The 21,390-nt window shown below is 32.3% G+C and overlaps 4 protein-coding genes and 1 non-coding gene across 5 annotated transcripts; 3 read left to right on the forward strand and 2 right to left on the reverse strand.

Moving 5' to 3' along the window:
* The first annotated feature begins 3,174 nt into the window (after window positions 1–3,174).
* Window positions 3,175–7,257, forward strand: LOC107937760 (E3 ubiquitin-protein ligase AIRP2). The gene is made up of 5 exons (XM_016870719.2): window positions 3,175–3,538; window positions 4,808–4,958; window positions 5,044–5,110; window positions 5,537–5,771; window positions 6,378–7,257. The coding sequence occupies exons 1-5, from the start codon at window positions 3,459–3,461 to the stop codon at window positions 6,586–6,588; spliced, it is 744 nt and encodes a 247-aa protein (XP_016726208.1). The 5' UTR covers window positions 3,175–3,458; the 3' UTR covers window positions 6,589–7,257.
* Window positions 7,258–10,255: 2,998 nt separating this feature from the next.
* LOC107937759 (sphingolipid delta(4)-desaturase DES1-like) lies at window positions 10,256–12,571 on the forward strand. The gene is made up of 2 exons (XM_016870718.2): window positions 10,256–10,611; window positions 11,600–12,571. Exons 1-2 carry the CDS (start codon window positions 10,462–10,464, stop codon window positions 12,419–12,421), a joined length of 972 nt encoding a protein of 323 aa, XP_016726207.1. The 5' UTR covers window positions 10,256–10,461; the 3' UTR covers window positions 12,422–12,571.
* Window positions 12,572–12,950: 379 nt separating this feature from the next.
* Window positions 12,951–15,896, reverse strand: LOC107937761 (tetraspanin-19). The gene is made up of 6 exons (XM_016870720.2): window positions 15,196–15,896; window positions 15,011–15,110; window positions 14,830–14,910; window positions 14,052–14,156; window positions 13,787–13,963; window positions 12,951–13,310 (listed from the first exon to the last, which is right to left on the reverse strand). Exons 1-6 carry the CDS (start codon window positions 15,360–15,362, stop codon window positions 13,299–13,301), a joined length of 642 nt encoding a protein of 213 aa, XP_016726209.2. The 5' UTR covers window positions 15,363–15,896; the 3' UTR covers window positions 12,951–13,298.
* A 104-nt stretch (window positions 15,897–16,000) lies between these two features.
* On the forward strand, window positions 16,001–16,073 carry TRNAV-UAC (transfer RNA valine (anticodon UAC)). Its single transcript has one exon. It is a non-coding gene; the product is annotated as a tRNA-Val (tRNA).
* Window positions 16,074–16,730: 657 nt separating this feature from the next.
* LOC107937757 (general transcription and DNA repair factor IIH subunit TFB2) lies at window positions 16,731–21,274 on the reverse strand. The gene is made up of 15 exons (XM_016870717.2): window positions 21,011–21,274; window positions 20,754–20,918; window positions 20,573–20,641; window positions 20,232–20,325; window positions 19,975–20,075; window positions 19,821–19,866; window positions 19,676–19,735; window positions 19,136–19,204; window positions 18,777–18,860; window positions 18,595–18,678; window positions 18,391–18,476; window positions 17,780–17,870; window positions 17,560–17,640; window positions 17,324–17,398; window positions 16,731–17,227 (listed from the first exon to the last, which is right to left on the reverse strand). Exons 1-15 carry the CDS (start codon window positions 21,121–21,123, stop codon window positions 17,090–17,092), a joined length of 1,356 nt encoding a protein of 451 aa, XP_016726206.1. The 5' UTR covers window positions 21,124–21,274; the 3' UTR covers window positions 16,731–17,089.
* Window positions 21,275–21,390: the final 116 nt, after the last annotated feature.

Below are 21,390 nucleotides of genomic sequence, written 5' to 3' on the forward strand. Positions count from 1 at the left end.
TTTAATGGTACGATCAATTTTTTGAAAAAAAATCGACTAAAATTTGAAGATTGAGAGACAAAGTAATAAAAATGACAAAAGTGCCAAATATTAGGGTTAATTTTGTCATTGTGCCTTAATCATTAACCTGACAAGTAAAATTAATGTTAATCGAATACGTGGCCTTAATTGTGCCATCGATTAATAGTAAAAACGAATCATGTCATATTCACGACAACAACTAATGGTTCTTTCAATTCGAATATGTTGATAACATTATAAAAATAGATAGGCTAAATTAATCTATATTAAATCTCTAATTTCAGTATAATAGAAGGACTAAACTTATAAATAGACCTTAGTACTGAGTATTCATAATTAGGTCTCTAAATTCCGATTAAATTGTTTTAGGATAGTATTAATGTCTATTTATGAGTTTAGTCCTTCTCTTGTATATAAAAACAAAAATTAAATTTGTGGGAAATTTTAAATTTAATCAATGTAATCGTATTTGTTATAAAAGGACAGATATTTTTTTAAAATTATATAAAAATGAGTTTAGAATTGAAATATATATATTGTTTTTTAACGAGGATTAAGTGTGAGTTTGGATGAGCGGTATGGTGCGTTTAGTTTATTTATTGTCTCACGTTACAATATATAATGTCACCACCATCGCTTTTTTATACTAACCGCAAATAAACGCACCATTCATCTAAATTCACCCTAAAAATATTATCATTAATTTTTAACAAAGAATTTGGTGCCCATAAAAAATCTAAGGAGGAATAATAACATTTACATAATTATGTTCAATTATGAACCTTAACGAATATTCTCTCATTATTATAGTTCTTGGTTGGAGTTGGATACCATATGATTATTTGACAAAAATATGATGTAATATCATATAAAAAAATTTAGAAATAATAAAAATAATATTTTAATCTCTCTATTGTATCATTAAAAAAAAAACATTACAGCTCATAAAAGTTACTACATAATAATGTTCAAATATGAGAACCTTAACTAATATTCTCTAATTATTATAGTTCTTGATTAGGGTTTGATATATTATGCTTATTTGACATAATATAATATTAATTGTAAAAATAATTGAAAATAATATTATATAAATATTATTTTACAACATAAATCGGATTTGGTAGTTTAGTGATTCGTCTAATTGTGGTTTGAATCCTTGTATTATATTGAAATTTAGATTTAATTTTTATTTTCTAGTTTGAAATAATTTAATATATTATACTTTTATGATATTATTAGCAGATCCAATTTGATAATATTATTGATTTTTTAACAACTTTAATCATTCAAATGATGTGTAAATTTATTATTAATTGAAAATGATGCTTGGCCCTCGGAATGGAAAATTTCTACTTAAATCCTTAAAAAATTAAAAAAAATTATAATATAATGTTAACCGCCTAAAAGAAATTTTTAGCTTTGCCCTTAATTGATGATAAAATTTTCATGTGACGTGAAGTATACCCAATAGCAATAGAAACATTCTATTTCATCATTGGAATGACAATAATTAAAAATATTATCAACTTGAACTTACTAATAGCATTATAAAAGTACAAGGACTAAATTTTGTTAAATTAAAATAAAATTGTTAAATATAAAATTTTAACATAAAAGTAGGACAACTAAATCATAATTACACCTTAATAATTTCATTTTCATAATTGAAAATACAAATGAATGACAAATAAAATGTTTGTCAATGAAGGGATAAACTAACATTTAGGGTGCCTTTAGATGGGCAGTGCATTTACTTTTGGTAAGGTTAAAAATAACGCTAGCGGTGAGATTAGTTATTGTAACTGTGAGGTAAAAGATTCCACCGTCCATCCAAAGGGGGCTTTAGTCATTGAAGTTGAACATTTTTCATCTTGGCTCTTAATCTTTCTTTTATGGTCCAAGTTAATTTTGAAATTTGGTAGCCTTTTCCTAATTGGTCATTAAACATGAATTTTGTTAAGGCACTTTGAGATTAGCACTTCGAGATTGTCGTGTCATGAACATTTTCTTAGAAAAAAATAATTTATAATACTTTTTTTATATTTTAGATTTTATATATTTTTAAAAATTTTAGGTGATTACGTGACACAATTTCAGATCCCCACATAATTGTGTCTTAACAAAAGCCATGTTTAGGGATCAAATAAAAAAAGTTATCAACTTCCAAAAATAATTTTAAAAAATTAAAGACCAAATTAGGGGAAAAAATGCTAAACTTAAGGAATAAATGTTGTTTTTATAAAAAATGATAAATTATATCCAAGGTCACTAAACTATTAGCAAGTTTACATATTGATCACTCAACTTCAAAAAGTTACAAAATGATCATTGAACTATTCAAAAGTTTTCATTTAAGTCATTGAGTTATTCGGAAAATTTTATTTAAGTTACCGGGTTGATAAAGTTTTTTTGTTTAAGTCTAGCTAGCGAGCTTCAAGCGACAATTCAACAATCAGTACGGTAGATTAATACCCATCAAAGAGTAGAAGAGCATACCTTAAATCCATGTCGATCTTACGATCAGTGTAGAAGATTGGAGAAGAAAGCTATTTGGATTTTGATTCGTAGATTTACGACATTCAAAGTTGTTTCATGAAAAAACTAAACTATAAAAGTGAAGTGAAATGAGCAGGGGTGAAGCTAGAAAATTTTTTAGGAGGACTGAAATTAAATTTTAATTTTTAATAGCCTATATCTTTATAATTTTTAAAGGATTAAATCAAAATTTTATTAATTTTAAGGGGTCAAAGTTAAATGGGTCAAAGTTAAATTTTAACTTTATTAATTTAAAATTTTAAAATTTCTAAAGGACTTAAAAAGATAATTTTTTATTTTAGGGAGTCGGGGCTCCTGCTAGCCTCCTTAAATACTCCACTAAAAATGAAAGCTTTGGATTAGTGCATCAGTGCAACGGTGCAAATAGAGAAAGACATATAATGACTTAACTTTTAAATAATTTAATAACTATTTTGTAATTTTTTAAAATTAAACTATCAAAACATAAATTTATTAATAATTCAGTAATCTTAGTCTAATTTACTCTAAGAAACGTAAAACGTCAAATTGTCAATGTTCAAAGAAAGTGTAAAACAAAAGCTACCGAAAGCAATAGGGTGAAAAAGGTAGCAGACAAAACTTCCTAAAAGAAGGAAAAAACAATCCAAAAATTCATCAAATTAGATCTCTGATAAAGATATTATTATAAGTGGGACAATTTTTTCGGTATCGGATAAGGCGCGTGTCACGGACTGTCAAGACAAAGTTCTATTTGACTGTCATGGCTACCTAGAATTTAGAACCACCACCACCAATATTGAAAGTGAAAGACGCCATAAAAGACACTGTCAAATAAAAGCTAAGCTTAGAGAAGGAAATTAGGGTTTATTTTTTGAGGGGTGAAGGATTGATTGGAATTTGATTGTTTTTTCTTAGAGATGTACACAAGTTCTATGCGAAAATCTTTCAAGGATTCTCTTAAAGTGCTTGAAGCTGATATTCAACATGCTAATACTCTGTAAGTGTGTTTGTTTTTGAAAGAAATTTTCTGGGTTTGATTTTTCTTGTTTTTTAACGGTTTGGGTTATTCTTATTTTTTGGAGAATTTTTGTTTGTCTTTGCTTTGTTTTTTGTTTGGGAATGAATGATACTGTTGATAAAACGTGAAACTCTTTTTTTTTTGAATAATTATTGTGAATTCTGTATTGGTTAACTGTAACAATTTCCTATTTTTAGTTGCTCTTAGGCATTCCATGTTTGATTCTTTGCCCTTCTTTTTAGAAACAAAATTTGGGTGTTAAATCATTGGTAAAAAATCTCTCAGATTTTGAAGTTGAACAAATTGATTCCTCTAAAAAATATTGTAACAATTTAATAGTCAAATTTGAAAATGAGCAATTAAGGCCAATTAATCACCATTTTATTATTTTCTATCAATTTAGTAATGATTTAACAAATTTAGCCTGCAACATTTGTGCTAATGTTGAGGTTAAATTTGTAGATTTTTTAGAATTCGGACCAAATTGATAAAATATGTAAACATTAAGAGCTAAATTTGTTATTATACCAATCAAAATTATGTCTGAAAACATTAATGCCATGATTAATTGTCCTTAATTACTCAATTTCAAAATTAACAGGGATTAAATTGCTTTAATTTTTGTTTGAAAAGGACCATTTTGCTCAATTTCGAAATTGAGAAAGACAAAGAGAGGTTTTTTCCCTAAATAGTTTTTTCTTTAGCTCATGAAGTGCGCATTTTATTTTAAAATTAGCTATTTTGAAGTTTAAATAGAAGTGAACTGCTAGAAAAAAACATGTATTTCTGCTTTGCAGCAGTGTGAATTTTCACATAATTCACTATTTCAGGTAAAAGTAATATTCACACAATGTATTAGGGTCAGATTGTATTTTATCTTCTTTATTTTAAAAATAAACAAATTAGTCATGTATGTTAAATTAAAGAGCAATTAATCCTTTTAATTAAAATTTTCGCCCATTTCTACCATTAAAAACTGACATGATTGATAGAATAAAAAGATATGACATGCCACATGTACCTTATTTTATGGACTAACTTTTAACGGTAAACAGAAAGACTAATTTATTTTTTAATCTAACAGGGACTAATTTGGTCATTTTTTAAGTAGAGAGACAACATGCAATGTGGCTCCTAATACAAATGTCTCTATGATATTTTTTACTAGTATTTCACCGACATATTTTGATCCATATTTATCATTATATTCTTCTCATTTGGCTTAAACGCCGGCTTGTTGTGTTGCAGGGCATCGGATTTTCCGAGGGAATATGATGGTGCATGTCTTCAAATGAGGATGTCGTATAGTCCGGCCGCGCACCTCTTCTTATTTTTGGTGCAGTGGACTGATTTTCACCTTGCAGGAGCCCTTGGATTGTTAAGAATACTAATTTACAAGGTTATAGTTTGTTACTTTACGTATAGCTCGTAGTTTTTTACGGTGAAAATCAGTTGATTTCGTCACCATATATCACATTCTGCAGGTTTATGTGGATGGAACTACCACGATGTCTACACATGAAAGGAAAGCAAGCATCCGAGAATTCTACAGTATCTTTCTCCATCTGAGTCTTTTGCTGTTTGGTGCATGTGTAGAATTTAGGGGTGTAAATGAGATATTGGTGCTCGCAAGCTACTCGAGTTTGACTCGAAAAAATTTAAACTTGATTTGGTAATTATCGAGCTGAGCTCGAGTAGCTCGAGATGTGGATTAAGCCGAATTCAAGCTTAGTAATACTTGACTCGAAAGGCTCTCAAGCCTTATTGTGCTTTTCGTACTTTTATACTATTAAATTATGTTATTGCCTTTGATATATATGATTAACCTTAAGCTTAATTATTGAGCCAAGTTTGAGCTTGAGTACAAAAATTGGTAAACGAGCTGAATATCGAACTCGAGTTTGGTAGTATTTGGGCTCGGCTCGGCTTGATTACACCCCTAGTAGAACTAATGGTTCTCAATTCCTATGTGTCCAGCTGTTATCTATCCCTCTTTGCTGCAACTTCAGAGCGGTGTCACCGATAGTGAAGATAAACAACAGAAAGCGGCATGCGTGGAAAGGTATCGTAGAAGAGAAGATGAAGAGTATAAGCAGCTTACCGATATTGATTTCGAAAGAGAAGAAGAATGTGGAATATGCATGGAAACAAACAGTAAAATGTTGCTACCGAACTGTAATCACACCATGTGCTTGAAATGTTATCGGGAATGGTATTCTTCCTCTTCCATGCCTTCAATCCTCTTATTTCCTTTCACTTCTTACATTTTGTCTGCTCATAATTCATCCAACCATGCCGACATCCTCTTAAATCCTCATGTTTTGACATCAAAAGTGTTGATTTTTGTTGTGATACGGCATGCAGAATGGAGAATATGATGTTTCCTTTACATTTTCTTAAAGAAGGAACCGTTCATGTCTCCCGTAATCCATATAGCTTTCGAGTAATTGAAACGTATTTTGGTCTTCTGTCGAGTTTCTTGACTTCCTATCATGCTTGTTTTCAAACTGTATCCTCCATCTAGGAATCGGGTTTGAAAAACTGTTGATGTCATCATTTAGTTAAGGTGTCCTCGGTTTAAGCAAATCGCTTTACCACATAATGGTAAAAGCAAAACTCGTACCTCACCGATCACAGTTCAAATAGACAAGGACTGCTGACCAGTATGGCTAGTATTCTAGAACAATAACCCGGTAAATGTTCTCGGTTATGTTTAGTAACTGTCGATGGATAGATTACTTGCAGGTTGCCTTAAACTCGGTTTATAGTTTCCCGTTTTGCTAATTCTTGAACAACAATCTGTTTCAACGAATTGCAGGCGGTCAAGATCGCAGTCGTGCCCTTTCTGTCGTGATAGTCTCAAAAGAGTTAACTCGGGGGATCTTTGGGTATATACAGACAGCCGGGATATAATCGACATGGCCACAGTGACAAGGGAGAATCTTAGAAGGCTTTTCACGTACATAGATAAGTTACCACTTATTATCCCTGATACCATTTTTGATACTTATGATTCTCATTTAAAGTGATTAAATATAGTCTAAAACATCGGCTCCACGATTAGAGCATTTCGGGTAGAAGTACTATGGAAGCCCATAATACTAGAAGTCAGATTTTATTTTGTCCCTCTACTCAAAAATGGACAAATAAGTCCCTGTACATCAGATCAAAAAACAAGTTAGTCCTTTCTGTTAAAAATCTGTACTGATAAAAACTAGTATGGCTAATGAAATAACCAAACAGTAACACGTGACGTGCCATGTGTACCTCATGCTAATGTACAAGGATCAATTTTGAAATTTTAACAAAAGGACTAATTTGCTCTTTGATTTAACGTACATGGACTAATTTTCTCATTTTTTAAGTAGAGGAGGCAAAATGTAATCCTACTCCTAATACAAAAGCCTCCATGGTATTTTTACTGAGGATTTTCTAATCGTATTTTCTTGATTACATAAGGACCGAATCACTCGATTTGGCAAATTTAGCTAATCTAGTATATGCAATGCCTTTATTCCCACTTCTCACCATAGGCAAAAAGACCATGCCCGAGTTATTGTGGGCTGGTGCTGAAGTTGAGGTATATATAGTTCATGTAGGATCCATAAAGAAAAACTGTATTTAGTACATTTTGTACATGCTTGTATAGCCTTTTATGTTTGATGATTAAATATAATAAAATCCTTTTGCCAAAACCATATGTTGTCTTGTTTGATTCTTAGTTCTATTTCTTTTTGAGCTTCTTGTTCTTTTGAGGTTTGCAGATTCCTGGAAATGAGATGAATAATACTGAAACATAGTAATATCTGAAACTGTTAATATAATTTTTAGTCCCTAAACTTGCCAATTAGGTCCACTTTGGTACTTGAATTTGGCAATAGATTCATTTTGGTTTCTAAACTTGGCAAATGTAAAAGTTTGATGACTTAACACTCTAATATTGTGACATAATTGAGAATAGGTTCATTGTTTTTTAATTTTAGGTGATGATGTGTCACAATCTCAAAGTGTCACATCATTAAATCTTGATGAAATCCAAATTTAGGATCAAAATGAACTTAGTTGCTAAGTTTAAATACTAAAGTGAATAAAAAAGTGGTACCAAGTATTGAAGTGAACATAATTACCAAGGACTAATAGTTATATTAACCCCAACTGGAAAAAAAAATGTTTCAAAGGAATATGCTCAACAACTTGATATAAAGCTAATCTATGGTAGTGTTTTAAAGAAGGTTAAATTCTGTTATTAGTTATTGTATTTTGCAAAAGTTCTGAATTTAGTCTCTGTACTTTAATTTAGTCATTTTTAGTTCCATTATTTTTCAAAATTTAAAATTTCAAACTTCACCAAACGATATCTGTTAAATTCATTTAATTAGGTTATGCTATTTGCAAAATGTGATGCGTTAAGCATATTGTCATGTATGCAATGTCGTGTTAGTTTATTATTTTAACATATTACTCGATAAAAATTTAGTTAATAGATTAACGATTATCATTTGGGTTAAGAATGAAATTTCAAAATTTGGAAGGTAGAGAGATTTAGAATGATCTAATTGAAAAGTATAGATTAATTTACAAATATATGCATAGTACAAGACAGAATTAACAACTTCTATTGGGCTGAGGACTTAATTTTCAAAATTTGAGAAGTATAAGGAATGAAATTGATCAAATTATAGATATTAAATTCACAACTTTTACAAAATATAAGGACTAATAACCAAATTTAACCTTTAAAAATATGCCGAACAACGAGCATGTTGCAATATTGTGTTAAATTGATGTTTGATCACATGGCTTGTTCATTGTTTTTTTCCTTTCCACTGTTTTGGAAAACAGCCTGGCTTGTAACTATTATGGTTAAAATTTGTTACAAGTCCCTGTACTTTTCAAAGATCAGGATTTTAGTCTTTGTATTTTTTATGGAATTTAATCTCTATATTTTTCAAATTTTAAAATTTAAGTCTTACTGTTAAACACTATTAATTTTTTTTGTAAAATTCAACTTAATTTCAACGTCATTTTTAATTACATGGTTACCAAATAATTTTTTTTAATTAAAAAATGTTACAACAATAAATTTAACAAGGTTAACAGTTAGACTTAAATTTTGAAATTTGAAAAATAGATAAACTAAATTTCATGAAATAGAAATACATGGACTAAATTTCTAATTTTTGAAAATTACAAAATCTACTACTATTTTAAGTTGAACCCAAATCACTCCAAAAGTTTTTTGGTTTTCTTGTACACTATACAACATTCAAAAATTGATCCAAAAAATTCGAACCCTAATGTTTGAGCTTGAATTCTTTTAAATCCAATACGATGATTGTGAAAAAATCCAATAGGATCAAAAAGTAATATTCTTCATGATAATATTTTTTTAAGGTAAACTATCAAAATAGTCACTTTTGCTTGCATCAGATTACATTTTAGTCACTTATGTTTGAGATGTTACGTTTTAGTTACTTATGTTATCATTTTTGTTACGAAATGATCAAGCTACCGTTAAACTCTATTATCTCTCTAACGGTAGTCCTACGTGGTAGTCCAAATGAGTTTTAAATGCCAACTTAGATGTCCAGTTGCTGGGATGAAAATATATTTTAAATTAAATAAATTTAATTTGGACTGCTACGTAGGACATCCAAGTTGACATTTTAAACCCATTTGGACTGCCACGTAAGACTGCCGTTAAGGAGATAATGAAACTTAACGGTAGAGTGACCACTTCGTAACAAAACAATTGGCTAAAATATAATTTGAGATAAACAAAAGTAACTATTTTTACAGTTTAACCACTTCTTTATAGAAAAAAAAAATTGTCACAGCGCTCAAACATATATGTTGTCCGGATATTTTACGGTGGAAAAAACAATGTTCTGTTCATGTTAGCTTGAAAAGGGGAAAGCAGAAACCACACGAAAGCATTAAAGTAAATCAAAATGAAAAGGTTTAATATATTATTTTGTATCTAAATTTTACTTTAGTATTCAAATTGGTATCTGATTTTTTTTCAAATTGATACATAAATTTGGCTTTAATGTTTAATTTAGTGTATAAGTGTTTTCAATTTGATATTTGAGTTATTTTTTGTCCTAATTAAGTATTTGAGTTTGATTTCAATGTTTATTTTGGTATTTCGACTTTTTTTCATGGTTCTAAAAATTGGACCAGTGGTCAAATCAATTCAACCACCAATTCGGTTCAATTAAATAAACTATTAAAAATTCATAAAAATGAAAAGTTATAAAATCAGTTCAACTAATTTCTTTTGTCTCGATTCAAATGGTTCCAAGCGATTCATTCAAAAACTAGTTAAACCATAATGGTATATCGATTGGTTTTTGATCTAACCAATTTGACAGATCAATCTGATCTAATTCCAATAATAATACTTTTTTGTCTCATTAAGTACTTATATACCTTTTTACTAGAGCACACATGTCAAATATTCATTGGGTCACATAACGCCATTTAGTCTAGGCACCAAATTAAACATGAAGGACCAGAAAAAAATTTAAGTATTAAACTGAACACTAAAGGTAAACTCAAGTACCAAATAGCATATTAACCCAAATAAGAAAAAGTCTCAAAATACAAGCTGGATATTTTTAAACCGTGGAAGAGTGAAGACCGTTCAATCGATAATACACGTAAAAAACTCCTTAAAATGCAAAAAATAAAAAATAAAAAATAAAAAATTCCTTCTTTTCTGGCGGTTTTTTTTTTATATATTATCATACACAAAAAAAGGAAGGCACAAACTTCGCATTGAAAAAAACAGATACAAGAAGGAAAAGAGGGAAAAAAGAGAGGAAGGAAACATAAAGGGATTTGGACTTTGGACGGAAAAAAAATAGAGAAAGAAAACGGGGAAAGGAGGGGACAAGAGAATGGAAGAGAAAGATGAAGGATTAGCAATGGCGAATGATTTCTTTTGGTCATATACAGATGAACCTCATGCTTCAAGGAGACGTCAGATCCTCTCTAAATACCCTCAAATTAAAGAGCTTTTTGGTCCGGATCCCTTTGCTTTCCTTAAGGTATATATGTTAATATCCTTCAAAAATTTTTGAATCTCGTTCTTCAAAATTTTTTACTGATTTTTTTAGATCCCCAAGCAATGTAGCTGGTTAAGTTTATTGGATATTGATTTTTTTTTAACTTCGTTTTGTTCATATTTACTTAAACGGAGATCTGGGCCTTGGATTTTTTTTTTCTGTTTTGGTTCTGGTTCTGATTTATTTTTCTCTCTGTTTTGTTCATTTAATTCAATGGAAATCTGAGGTTTTAGAAAGGGTCACTATTCAATTTTTACTAGGAATATATATATTTAAAAATATCAAACCTTGAAACCTATGCATTTTGCTTCAGCTATGGACTGCCATATACTTGTCTTTTTTTCATCTCATTATTCAATTTTTTTTCTCTGTTTTGTTCATACTTAAATGGAAATCTGGATTCTTTTTCCTTTTTCTGTTTTGGGATTTAAAAAAAAAAAAGAAGTCATCTTTTGGTTCACATTGATTGGAATTAAGCTCTCTCATGAACTTTGGCACTTCTACCATGAGCTCATGAACTTTAGCCTTTAGTTGTAGTTTTCATCAAAACCCAAACTTCTTTTAGGTTTAAATGTGCCTCTAGCCCCTGTACTTTATGGAAATTAAGAATTTAGTTTCTATACTTGTATTTATATAGAATTTTAGTCTTTTATTTTTTAGATTTCAAAATTCAGTCTAAACTAGTAACACTATTAATATTTTTTTTTTTGCTAGTAGTGTAATTAACCTGAATTTAACAAAAACATTGTAACATTATTAACAATTGTCTAAATTTTGAAATCTGAAAAGCAGAGGGACTAAATTCCTTGAAATAGAGACTAAATTCCTAATCTTTGAAAAGTATAGGGACTATAGGCATATTTAAACTTTTTTTTTTTTTTGCTTGGGACTTTGAAATGATAGACCCATTTGAAATGAATTATATAAATGAATATAAAGATTAAACCTTGAAACTTTATGCATTTTGCAGATTGGTGTGGTTGTTTTGATTCAACTATGGACTGCCACTATCCTCCATGATGCTAGTTGGCTAAAAATATTGATAATTGCTTATTTCTTTGGCTCATTCCTCAACCACAATCTCTTCTTAGCCATCCATGAACTTAGCCACAACCTTGCCTTCTCAACTCCGATCTACAACCGTTGGCTTGGGATTTTCGCTAACCTCCCTATCGGTGTACCTATGTCCATCACTTTCCAAAAATATCACCTTGAACATCATCGTTTCCAAGGGGTAGACGGCATCGACATGGATGTTCCAAGCTACGTTGAAGCCCGTGTTGTGACCAATGCTTTCTCAAAATCCATATGGGTTATCTTCCAACTCTTCTTCTATGCGCTCCGACCTTTGTTTCTCAAACCGAAACCCCCTGGTTGCTGGGAGTTCATAAACTTATTCGCTCAGCTCGCCCTCGATGTGACCATGGTTTACTTTCACGGGTGGAAATCTTTCGCTTATTTGATCCTTTCGACATTCGTTGGTGGTGGAATGCACCCGATGGCAGGACATTTTATCTCCGAACATTATGTGTTTAAACCCGAACAAGAGACTTATTCTTATTATGGTCCTCTTAATCTTTTGACATGGAGTGTTGGCTATCACAATGAACATCATGATTTCCCTAGGATCCCTGGGTATAAGCTACATAAGGTGAAAGAAATCGCACCCGAGTATTACGAAGGCTTGGAATCGTATAAATCATGGAGCCAAGTTATTTACATGTACATAATGGATCAAACCGTCGGACCGTTTAGCCGAATGAAGAGGAAGATCTCGAAAAAATCCGAATAGGTGATGTGTTCCCCCCCCTCCCCATTTGGGATCTTTTTGTTTTCTGTTTTGCCTTTCTGTGTTTCAGTATGGGGTTTACTTGCATTTTAAGGCTCAAATATTGTTTTGTAAACATTGTTGAGGTATTAAGATTCTATTATGTAGTTTTTAGATGACTGAGCTAAGTTCGTTCATTGATTAATCTTTTAAAGACTGCTTATTGTTTTATTTCATAATGTTATCTTTGAACATTTGAAACAGGTTATGTTTGGTTATTTTCTAGGCTAAAATATGCTGTTAGTCTCTGTACTTGACAAAATTTACGATTTTATTCCTATACTTAAAATGCTTAGAATTAAGTCTGGCTTTTTCTATTTAGAAATCCCAATCCTAGCATTGAAATTGTAAGTATTTTTCATCAAAATTTATCAATTTGGTATGTTGGTATTCATGTGATGGGGCATATGATTAATGAAAATTAATAATTTTGAACTTTTAAAGTACAGGGATTAAAGATTAATTTTTAATCAAAGGACAGGGACTAATGACATATTTTAACCTACTTTCTATTTCACTTGCATATTTAACAGGACAGTTTCTTACCTTAAAACCCATCAACAATTTATAAGGTCTTAATTATGCATACAATATAAGAACAACAACAAAAAAAACACCACATAACACAAATGTATGAACGTGTCAAAATCTATATAATACAAATTATTAGAACCTTTAAAACGAAAAAAAGACATGAATTTACGAATTTAACCTTTTTAATTCAGTGCTGAAACTTGTTTTCTGGCATGAGCATCAAGGATACATAGCTTGGTTGTGTTTTGTCATGGTGAGCTCTCTGCTTTCATTTGTGAATGATGAAAATTTGGCAACACCCTTTTCTTTACTTGTTCATCTGCTTAATGATAAATCAATAACATTAAATAAAAATAACAAAACAAAAAGGTAAATAAAGGTGAGAGTATCCTATAGTAGGAGTTAGATTGAATTTTGCTCCCTTTACTAAAAAAATGGGTAAATTAGTTCTTGTAGGTTAGATCAAAGAGTAAATTAGTCTTTCTATGAAAGTTTTCATCTATTTTTATGGTTAAAAGCTGGCCTCTGTCTGTCAGTATGATGTACACGTGACACACTATGTGTCATTGTCTAATTATTTCATTAGTCACACTTGTTTTTAATAGTACGTATAGATGAAATTTTTAACTAAAAGAACTAATTTGCTCTTTAATCAAATGTACATAGGCTAGTTTGTACATTTTTTAAATAAAGGAGGTAAAATGTAATTTGACTCTTAGTACAATGATTTCTACGATACTTTTACCTAAATAAAGAGAAGCCAAAAAAGGAAAAAGTTGGAAAAGGGTTACTTACATTCCAAGCTTCATTCTTATTGGCAAAAGGAGGGTCTACAATAACATAAGCAGGTTGTTGAGGATGGTTATTTATTAAAGGAAGCCTAGCTTGATTGAATTCTTCGTCGTTATCATAGTTTGAGCATTGGTTAGGGCCACAAGCTCTCAATGCCATAGCCGATAGTACTGAAAGTCCCTGTGAATACGAGGGTCGGAAACTTAACCAATAAACATCCTTTCATTATCATGTGATCTAAGTTCATGAAACTTGCAGATGAAGTTACCTGTCCTAAGAAAATAACGAAGCCAATCCATTTGAAGATGTCAATATTGGACTCAACAAATTCTTTGAAATCATGGAACCTTCCTGTTGGATCTTCAGGCAAATCCTGGTATCATATCAACCAATGATAAGAAATTGAAACTAAAATGCTTTGAAACGAAAAAAGGATTGAAATGAAACACGTCAAGGAGAGGTTGAACTTGCTCTAGGGGAGATGTATTCGAAGTATTGTCAAGAGTTGAAGGACCCTTTCAACAATGGTTGGTATTGTCCCAAGGTATTTGTGCTTGGTTTTATCTCGGGTTTTGTCTCCTAACTCTGTAGAGAGTCCCAAGGGGTTCACGTAGTGAGAGTGCCTCACCCACTAAAGAAATGTGAGCATTTTCTCGACAGGGACGAAGACAAAGTGGGGCACGTAGTGGCCTTGCCTCCCCCCTCTCCAATGATAGATTTATCTTTTAGTCCCTTAAATCTTTATGAAATTACACGTTAGTGTAATGGTAAAATTCCACTTAAACCCTAATAATTTATTATTCATATCTGCACATAATGGGAAATGCTCACGTTTCCTTGATGGGGGAGATGCTTCCACCCCGTGGACCCCTCAAGGCTTTACTTGGAGTAAGAAGACAAAACCAAACTCAAACACCTTAGGCTCAATACCGACCACCTATTGAGGGATCCGTCAACTCTCGATAAATGACACTTTGAAGACTTTTCCGAAAAACAAGTTCAGCCTCCCTTCAATAAAGCAAATAGAGGAAAAAAGTCTCATATACCTTTTGCCACTCAGAATTCAAGAGCACATCAGCTGCAATTCCAGTTTCTACCAATAAAAGCACTGAGATAATCACCATGTACTTTTTTGCTACCGTTAAAGGAACAACAAATACATTGCTTGGAAAAGAAATTTTCGAACTCAAACAAAAGCATACAAAATGAAAAACAAAAAAAGGATACACAGAAAAGGCAAAATCCATTTGCAGTATCAGCAGCAATATGGCCTAAACATGTTAATAGGCATAAGGTGATGCCTGTGCCCAGAAAAGTATATATAAACCTGCACTTGTTTTTTGTAATTAGCTGACAAAAAACTGGTAAAATTAGCTGAAAAATGATTTTCTGTATATAAATAAATGTAGTACCATGGAGCAGTGGAATTGAAATCATCAAATGAAGAGCCTCCCATGTCTCTTTGCCAAATTCTTACCATCCAAAAGCCATATAAAATCATAGCAATACCCACCATTGCCATTATCAGGTTCACACATTTCAAAGCTGATTGTAGGCAAGATTTTATGATTCTTGCCATTATGAGAAAGAAAACCCCAGAGCTGGTTTTTTTTCTATGATCACTAATCTGAAAGATTAACAAGAAGCTACTTCGGGGGTATCTTAGATAAACACTATAGACTTTGGGAATATAGGACAAGGAAAAATTGGTGTGGCAAATGGGTAATGGCTTATCAATCAAAGAAACAGTGACCTTTTTTTTGTTTGTTTCTTTTCTTATTGGTATTCACATAGAAGAAATTATTTTCTTTAAGAAATATTTGTTGTCCAAAAGCATAATCTTTGAGATCTCAAATACATAAACTAAGCATAATCTAAGTAAACGAAGCATAATCTAAGTAATTATATTATTTATACATGTCCAAAAGCTATACTTGTTTATATCTTTGAGATCTAAATACATAAACTTTTTCAGTTTTCTACAGGAAGCATGGGGGGGGGGATAAATGGCCAAATCCATTGACAAAAAAAGGCTATGATGGAAAGAATGATTGAGAGATAAGAGAGAGAGAGAGGGGAAATTTCTGGGAAACTATCTGTTTGTTTTCTTGTTGCTTGGCTTTTTACATTTTGTCACACTATCAAACAATGACACTTCCCATCTTTTTATATTTTAATTTATATAATAAGTAATATATACTTGGATTCCCTGACAAAGTTGCTGTGGTGTAGTGGTTATCACGTTAGTCTTACACACTAAAGGTCCCCAGTTCGATCCTGGGCAGCAACAAAATGGTATACTTAAATGCCGACTTTTATTTTGTTCAACCACGAAGATTCCAATACTAGGACTGGTTGCACAAAAGCCAAATAAAAATAGGGTCTCAAGCCCAAACCTAGCATACAGAGGCTGATGTTCATACAATGACACCCCTAGTAAACTCGAGTCAAACTGAGAGAGGAACCCTTGTGTACCATCATCGAAGAAAATGGTATGCAACGCGTGATCGAAGATCATAGCATAATCTGATACAACACTTGATCCCAAAAACCCTACTACAGCGAAAAAATAGAACTAGTAAATTACAAACATCCCAAAAAAAACACGTTGTTTTCGATGCCAATGTTCATAATCTTTTTAGTGAATCTCGACGTAGCTCCAACAACAAAAGATCTTCAGATTAAATGAGACAAAACACGAGGCCACGAACTCCAGAAAGCAAGCCTCTATTAGCTTGATAAAAACAAGCCATCAAAGGCTCAAACACGAGCCATAGGAAGCTCAGTACAAGCCCTAAAGGCCGGTTTTGCTCCCATCGTGCGGGCAGTTTTGCTCATTTATATAATTTCCAACATACATTCCAAAATTCATTAGCTGTTTACTTCGTAAGTGTAAAATTCCACCAATAAATAAAAATAGAAAACTGAGAACCTTGGTTATAAAAGATTGTCTTCAAATATTGTTTTCTTTCATTAAATATACTAAAATTGATTTGGATAATATAAAACTATTGACAGGTGCTTTCGTTGAAAATCTCCATAGCAGATACAAAGCCAGGGTGCAGTGACAAATAAAGGATCCTATCAACCTTTGATTTTAAAGCTTAAAAATAAATGAGCTGCTCTTCTCCCCCATTCCTAATTTATTTAGGTTGAGAGCCTCCAATAAAAAAGGAAATTTTCATACAAGGACCCTGCTCTTGCTAAGTAGAGATTCCTAGCACCCTTTTTCCCTACCAAAACTTCGAACAATCTCATTTGGCTGGTGTCATGGAGAGATTGGATTTTATATACTAAGCATACAACCTACTTGTTTTGACCACGAAGATGCTCGCGCATAAGCATATGAATCTCTGCCTTGACAACCATACGCATTTTCTTAGCATCTTCCCATAGTAAACCATTATGCATACGAGCAAAGTCGGAAGCAGCCTCAAAGACATCCTGTTCGATAGAGGAAGAAGTCAATTCCAAGATATGATAACATAATGTTCAGAGATAAAAGAAATATATCACTCAGATCAAGAGGCTCGATATTACCCTTGAAGGAAATTCATCGTAAAAATGAGCTGGAGTCATCTCAACTCTATTCAAATCAGTTTCCCACAATCTTATCTGCAACAAAAGAGCAACTATGTGAACATCCCTAGAGTAATCTACTTTCGAACTGAAAAGTGCAAACACTCGATATGCTTCCCTTGAAGCAGGGATGTATAAGTTTAAATGAATTAGTCACATAATACAGCCAAAGTATTTAAGCAGATTAAGTATTCAACCTGATCCGTGACATTTTCAGGTACCGATGGTAATTTCTCAGCAACTCGAGGATGTGCGTTCTGCTGAAGGAATGTAACTATCTGTATTCAGGAGTTACAAGGAGCTGGTTAGACTATGTTAGATAATTTAAGTTGCTACTTTTTTTCAATTGTGTGATTTCTTGCATGTCTAGATCCTTCAATTTGGGATATCAAAGAGCAAATAGAAATGGATGCTAACCTGCTCCGCAGTAATGCCATTTTCAAAAGCATTATAGAGGCTTTCTTTTGTTATTGCACCAACTATGAGGTTTGGAAGTTGATACTCTACCCTATAAATGTGAGCACATTATCGTTTTAGTGAAGAATTCAATAGTTAGTATAGCAGTAATAAAGCTGAGAATCTTAGAACAAGCCAGTGAAAGTGGTTGGCTATATATGTGAATCAGCAGATTACAGGTAAATTCAAGAGCCTTTCTGAAGTGGGTAGGTAAAGAAGTGGAGAGCTAGAATCAGCAAAAAGATATTATTAATTGGCTATTCTTTCAATCAAGCAGAAACAGACCCTTGTTTACTTACTAAAAATGTATTACCACATTTCTAACTTCTCTAGACTCCTAATAGCATTAAATCAATTTGGATACCTTTTTTTAATGGTATCGAAGGGGAAATTAATTTTTAATCAGAAGGTTGTGTGGTTACATTTCCACCTACTGGCCCCAAAGACTTTGGAGGAAAATAAGAAATTTTTGCTTTTGACACTGGGTGATTTTCATTTCCCTGGAACCATTCTGGAAAATGATATCCGAAGTTATAAAATGGGAAGTTCATTGAGGATTCACTGCTTCATACCTTGCGAATAGACGTAAAATTTCACAGTGCAACTTAGATGATGAGTATGCGTACATCCTAAAGTTAGTTTCCACAACAACAAATCCCTGAAGTTATATAGCAAAAGAACTGCATGAGTAAAGTGTAACACAGCTACGGAAAACAATGATAACAGTTAATACATCAGAGGCCATGTATTCACACAACTAACTTAATTAGCCATACCTGTTTTCTTGATGATGAATCTGTTAAGCTCACTGAAAGATTGGTGGCTAATTTAGTAGGTATAAACCAACTCTCTTTCCTGCCCTGGACATATGCAAATACCATAAAACCATCATAAAGCATTACTTAAAACAGTTTATCTGTGTATTCCTATAAGAAAAAATAACTTTAGTTAGGACAACCTTCTGAAGTTTGACCAATCCCAAGTCTGCAAGGTCCTTGATCATAGTTGTCTGGTCATCAGTCAGTGTATCTAAACTATATGCCTATGACAAGACAAAGCAAATTTATAGAAAATGTCCAACAAATAGTTCACAAAAGTTAAATCTAAAGAACCTCAAGAAAAGAAAGCATTACCAAAAGGAAGTAAGAGTCTATGCAAATAACAAAATACAACAAAAGTTTTTTTTTAAGATTAATAATGTAGATACTTGCTAAGAAAACATGGATTAAACAAATGTCAAACATAGGCTTCTTCCAAAAAACATTTTCTATGAACAATCATAGATCAAGGGAAAAGTTATAAATGAATATGGCATACCTCACCAGGGGTATGAAAACTAAGTTCTAGCAAAAAAGCAATTAAGTCTGCTTGATCTACACCTTGCTCCTGCACCAAAACATGAAAGTCCGAGCATAAGATAAAAAGACGGGCTACAAAATGACAGAAAAATAGTTGCATCAATGTCTTCCAATTCAAGTAAAGAGGCCAAGACAAGGAGCCAATTTCTATTTTTCCTTCATTAAGCTTATCAGTATATGGATCCATCTATCCACAAACACTTGTACAACCAAAAGTCCCATATAGGAAATGGCACCTTTTTCCCTTGAACTAAAAGTAGCTGCTAATGCTCAAGCACACAAGAATACACAAGCTATTACTTTAGTGCATGCGCACAGTCACACCCCCTAGGGTACATTCACATTTAAGAGGATAATATATACTAATAAACCAATACCAAATAAAAGTTTAGAATAAATTCATGCTAATTTCCCCTTTAAGAACTTAACAACAGTAGAACACAATAGCTCTAACAAACAAGTTCCAAGCAGAACAAAATAATTATCTCATCAAATATACCTCTGAATTGGAGATATACTCTCTGATAATATACCAAAGCTGAGCATTTGTATCCATCAACTGTAAATTACACCGATGAGAAGTAATTTTAGGTGACAGATAACCAGAAAAGAGGCAAAAGGGCCATGAGTTTCATGATGCACACCAAGAATTGGAAACCACTATCAGTTAATCTTGGAGCTTCTTTATCTCTGTAGAAACAGACATAAAGACATCATGACACCAATCGTGAGATATAGAACCCTCAATATCTATTGCATAAAAGAAATGAAGCTAAAGTTCATGGCAGGATTTAGCACCTCTGACGCAAAAGACCACGCTGAAAAATTCTCATCATGGAATCGCTGAAGCTCGTTGATTTTTCGGCTTGTCCTGAACTTATAAGTTGCAGCAAGAAACACTGCTTAACAAAGCTGAAGTAAGAAGCAGCTCAAACATTAAAACTAAACAGTTGAGCAAATTCAAAACTAATTGCATAATTCCGCATCACATACACTACCATTAAGAACATAAATTATGCCAATGAATCGATGAAAAAAATAGGTGAAAGTCACACCTCCCATTGCTCATGTGCATAGGCATCAAGCTCCTCTGAGGTTGGAAGCCTTGCAGTAACACTTTGAGGCATCGGTTCTCTTGGCAAAATCCCACTGCAAAGTATAATCCTTTAAATAACTACTACAACAATAACACAACATGAGGAATCTAGTGGCATAACAAAAAATTAACTACGTATGTGATAGAATTGGCTGTAATTTAAGTAATAAGAAGAATATAATTTAAACCGGCAAATTTAAGGGTTTTACAAGTATGTAAACTCATAATGCATAACAAAGAGAAAATTTTAGCCCCTTACATTTTGACAACTAGCCTCTAACCTGGGAAAAAAAAACTTACCCAGATATCATATGTTTTCGGAGATTAGTCTGAAACGTGGAATTTAACTTGTAAGTGGTTTCCTTCTTCCTAACAAAAAGATAAAGATTGATTAACACAGTTCATACGACCAATTCCCTATAATGCACGGTAATAAGAAAAACAGATGCAAATGAAGCAAAAAGTAGTTGCAATTGCTTACCGATCAATTACTTCAAATACTCTTAGCTGAATCAACCGATCGATCGCAACTTTGTGCTTAGATGATCCATCAGCAAGCAGCCACTCCTGCAACGACTTGGATGTTATGGGAATATCGATGTACAACATTTGTAACACGTATTTCTTCGCCAGCGGCGGCAACGACCTGCTCAATGAACGAATGCTTCGATAAATTCAGAGATTCCTTGTTTTCTTTAATGTTACGGATTAAAGTGGGGGGGGGGGGAGAGGGAAGACCTGAGAATGGCTTCGCAAATGAACTGATTACGATAGAGCAAATCGAGCTTAATGGCGGGCAATGAAGCCACCATGTCCATGAAATTCTTGGCGATAATCTTCACCTGAGGCATTTTTCTTAAAAAAAAAAATCTTCTGTCGATTTCTAGGGTTTTGTTTTGTCTACGGATGTACAATCGAAACTCAGATTGAAACCATCCGAAAACTTGAATCCGAATACATCATTGATACAAAGGAAAATTATAAGGGTTAAAGTTGATAGGTAGATATTAAATTTTTTACTACATTCTTATTATATTTTAAAAATACGAGTAAATTTTTCATTTTATTTTTATGCCACTGAATTTTATCATGAATTTTGAATTTTATTAAATTTCATC

The sequence above is a fragment of the Gossypium hirsutum genome, chromosome D10 (assembly GCF_007990345.1).
Source record: "Gossypium hirsutum isolate 1008001.06 chromosome D10, Gossypium_hirsutum_v2.1, whole genome shotgun sequence".
NCBI lineage: Eukaryota > Viridiplantae > Streptophyta > Magnoliopsida > Malvales > Malvaceae > Gossypium > Gossypium hirsutum.

Excerpts from the sequence above, each read along its gene's own strand:
- LOC107937760 (XM_016870719.2), top strand. The coding sequence starts at position 3,459 with ATGTACACAAGTTCTATGCGAAAATCTTTCAAGGATTCTCTTAAAGTG. Across the intron at positions 3,539-4,807 it reads ATTCAACATGCTAATACTCT|GGCATCGGATTTTCCGAGGG; the intron begins GTAAGTGTGTTT and ends GTTGTGTTGCAG. Across the intron at positions 4,959-5,043 it reads TAAGAATACTAATTTACAAG|GTTTATGTGGATGGAACTAC; the intron begins GTTATAGTTTGT and ends CACATTCTGCAG.
- LOC107937759 (XM_016870718.2), top strand. The coding sequence starts at position 10,462 with ATGGAAGAGAAAGATGAAGGATTAGCAATGGCGAATGATTTCTTTTGG. Across the intron at positions 10,612-11,599 it reads ATCCCTTTGCTTTCCTTAAG|ATTGGTGTGGTTGTTTTGAT; the intron begins GTATATATGTTA and ends TGCATTTTGCAG.
- LOC107937761 (XM_016870720.2), bottom strand. The coding sequence starts at position 15,362 with ATGGCAAGAATCATAAAATCTTGCCTACAATCAGCTTTGAAATGTGTG. Across the intron at positions 14,911-15,010 it reads ATGGATTTTGCCTTTTCTGT|TACATGGTGATTATCTCAGT; the intron begins GTATCCTTTTTT and ends GTAGCAAAAAAG. Across the intron at positions 13,964-14,051 it reads TCGTTATTTTCTTAGGACAG|GGACTTTCAGTACTATCGGC; the intron begins GTAACTTCATCT and ends TCGTATTCACAG.
- LOC107937757 (XM_016870717.2), bottom strand. The coding sequence starts at position 21,123 with ATGCCTCAGGTGAAGATTATCGCCAAGAATTTCATGGACATGGTGGCT. Across the intron at positions 20,642-20,753 it reads GTATTTGAAGTAATTGATCG|GAAGAAGGAAACCACTTACA; the intron begins GTAAGCAATTGC and ends TCTTTTTGTTAG. Across the intron at positions 19,736-19,820 it reads ATAGTGGTTTCCAATTCTTG|TTGATGGATACAAATGCTCA; the intron begins GTGTGCATCATG and ends TGTAATTTACAG.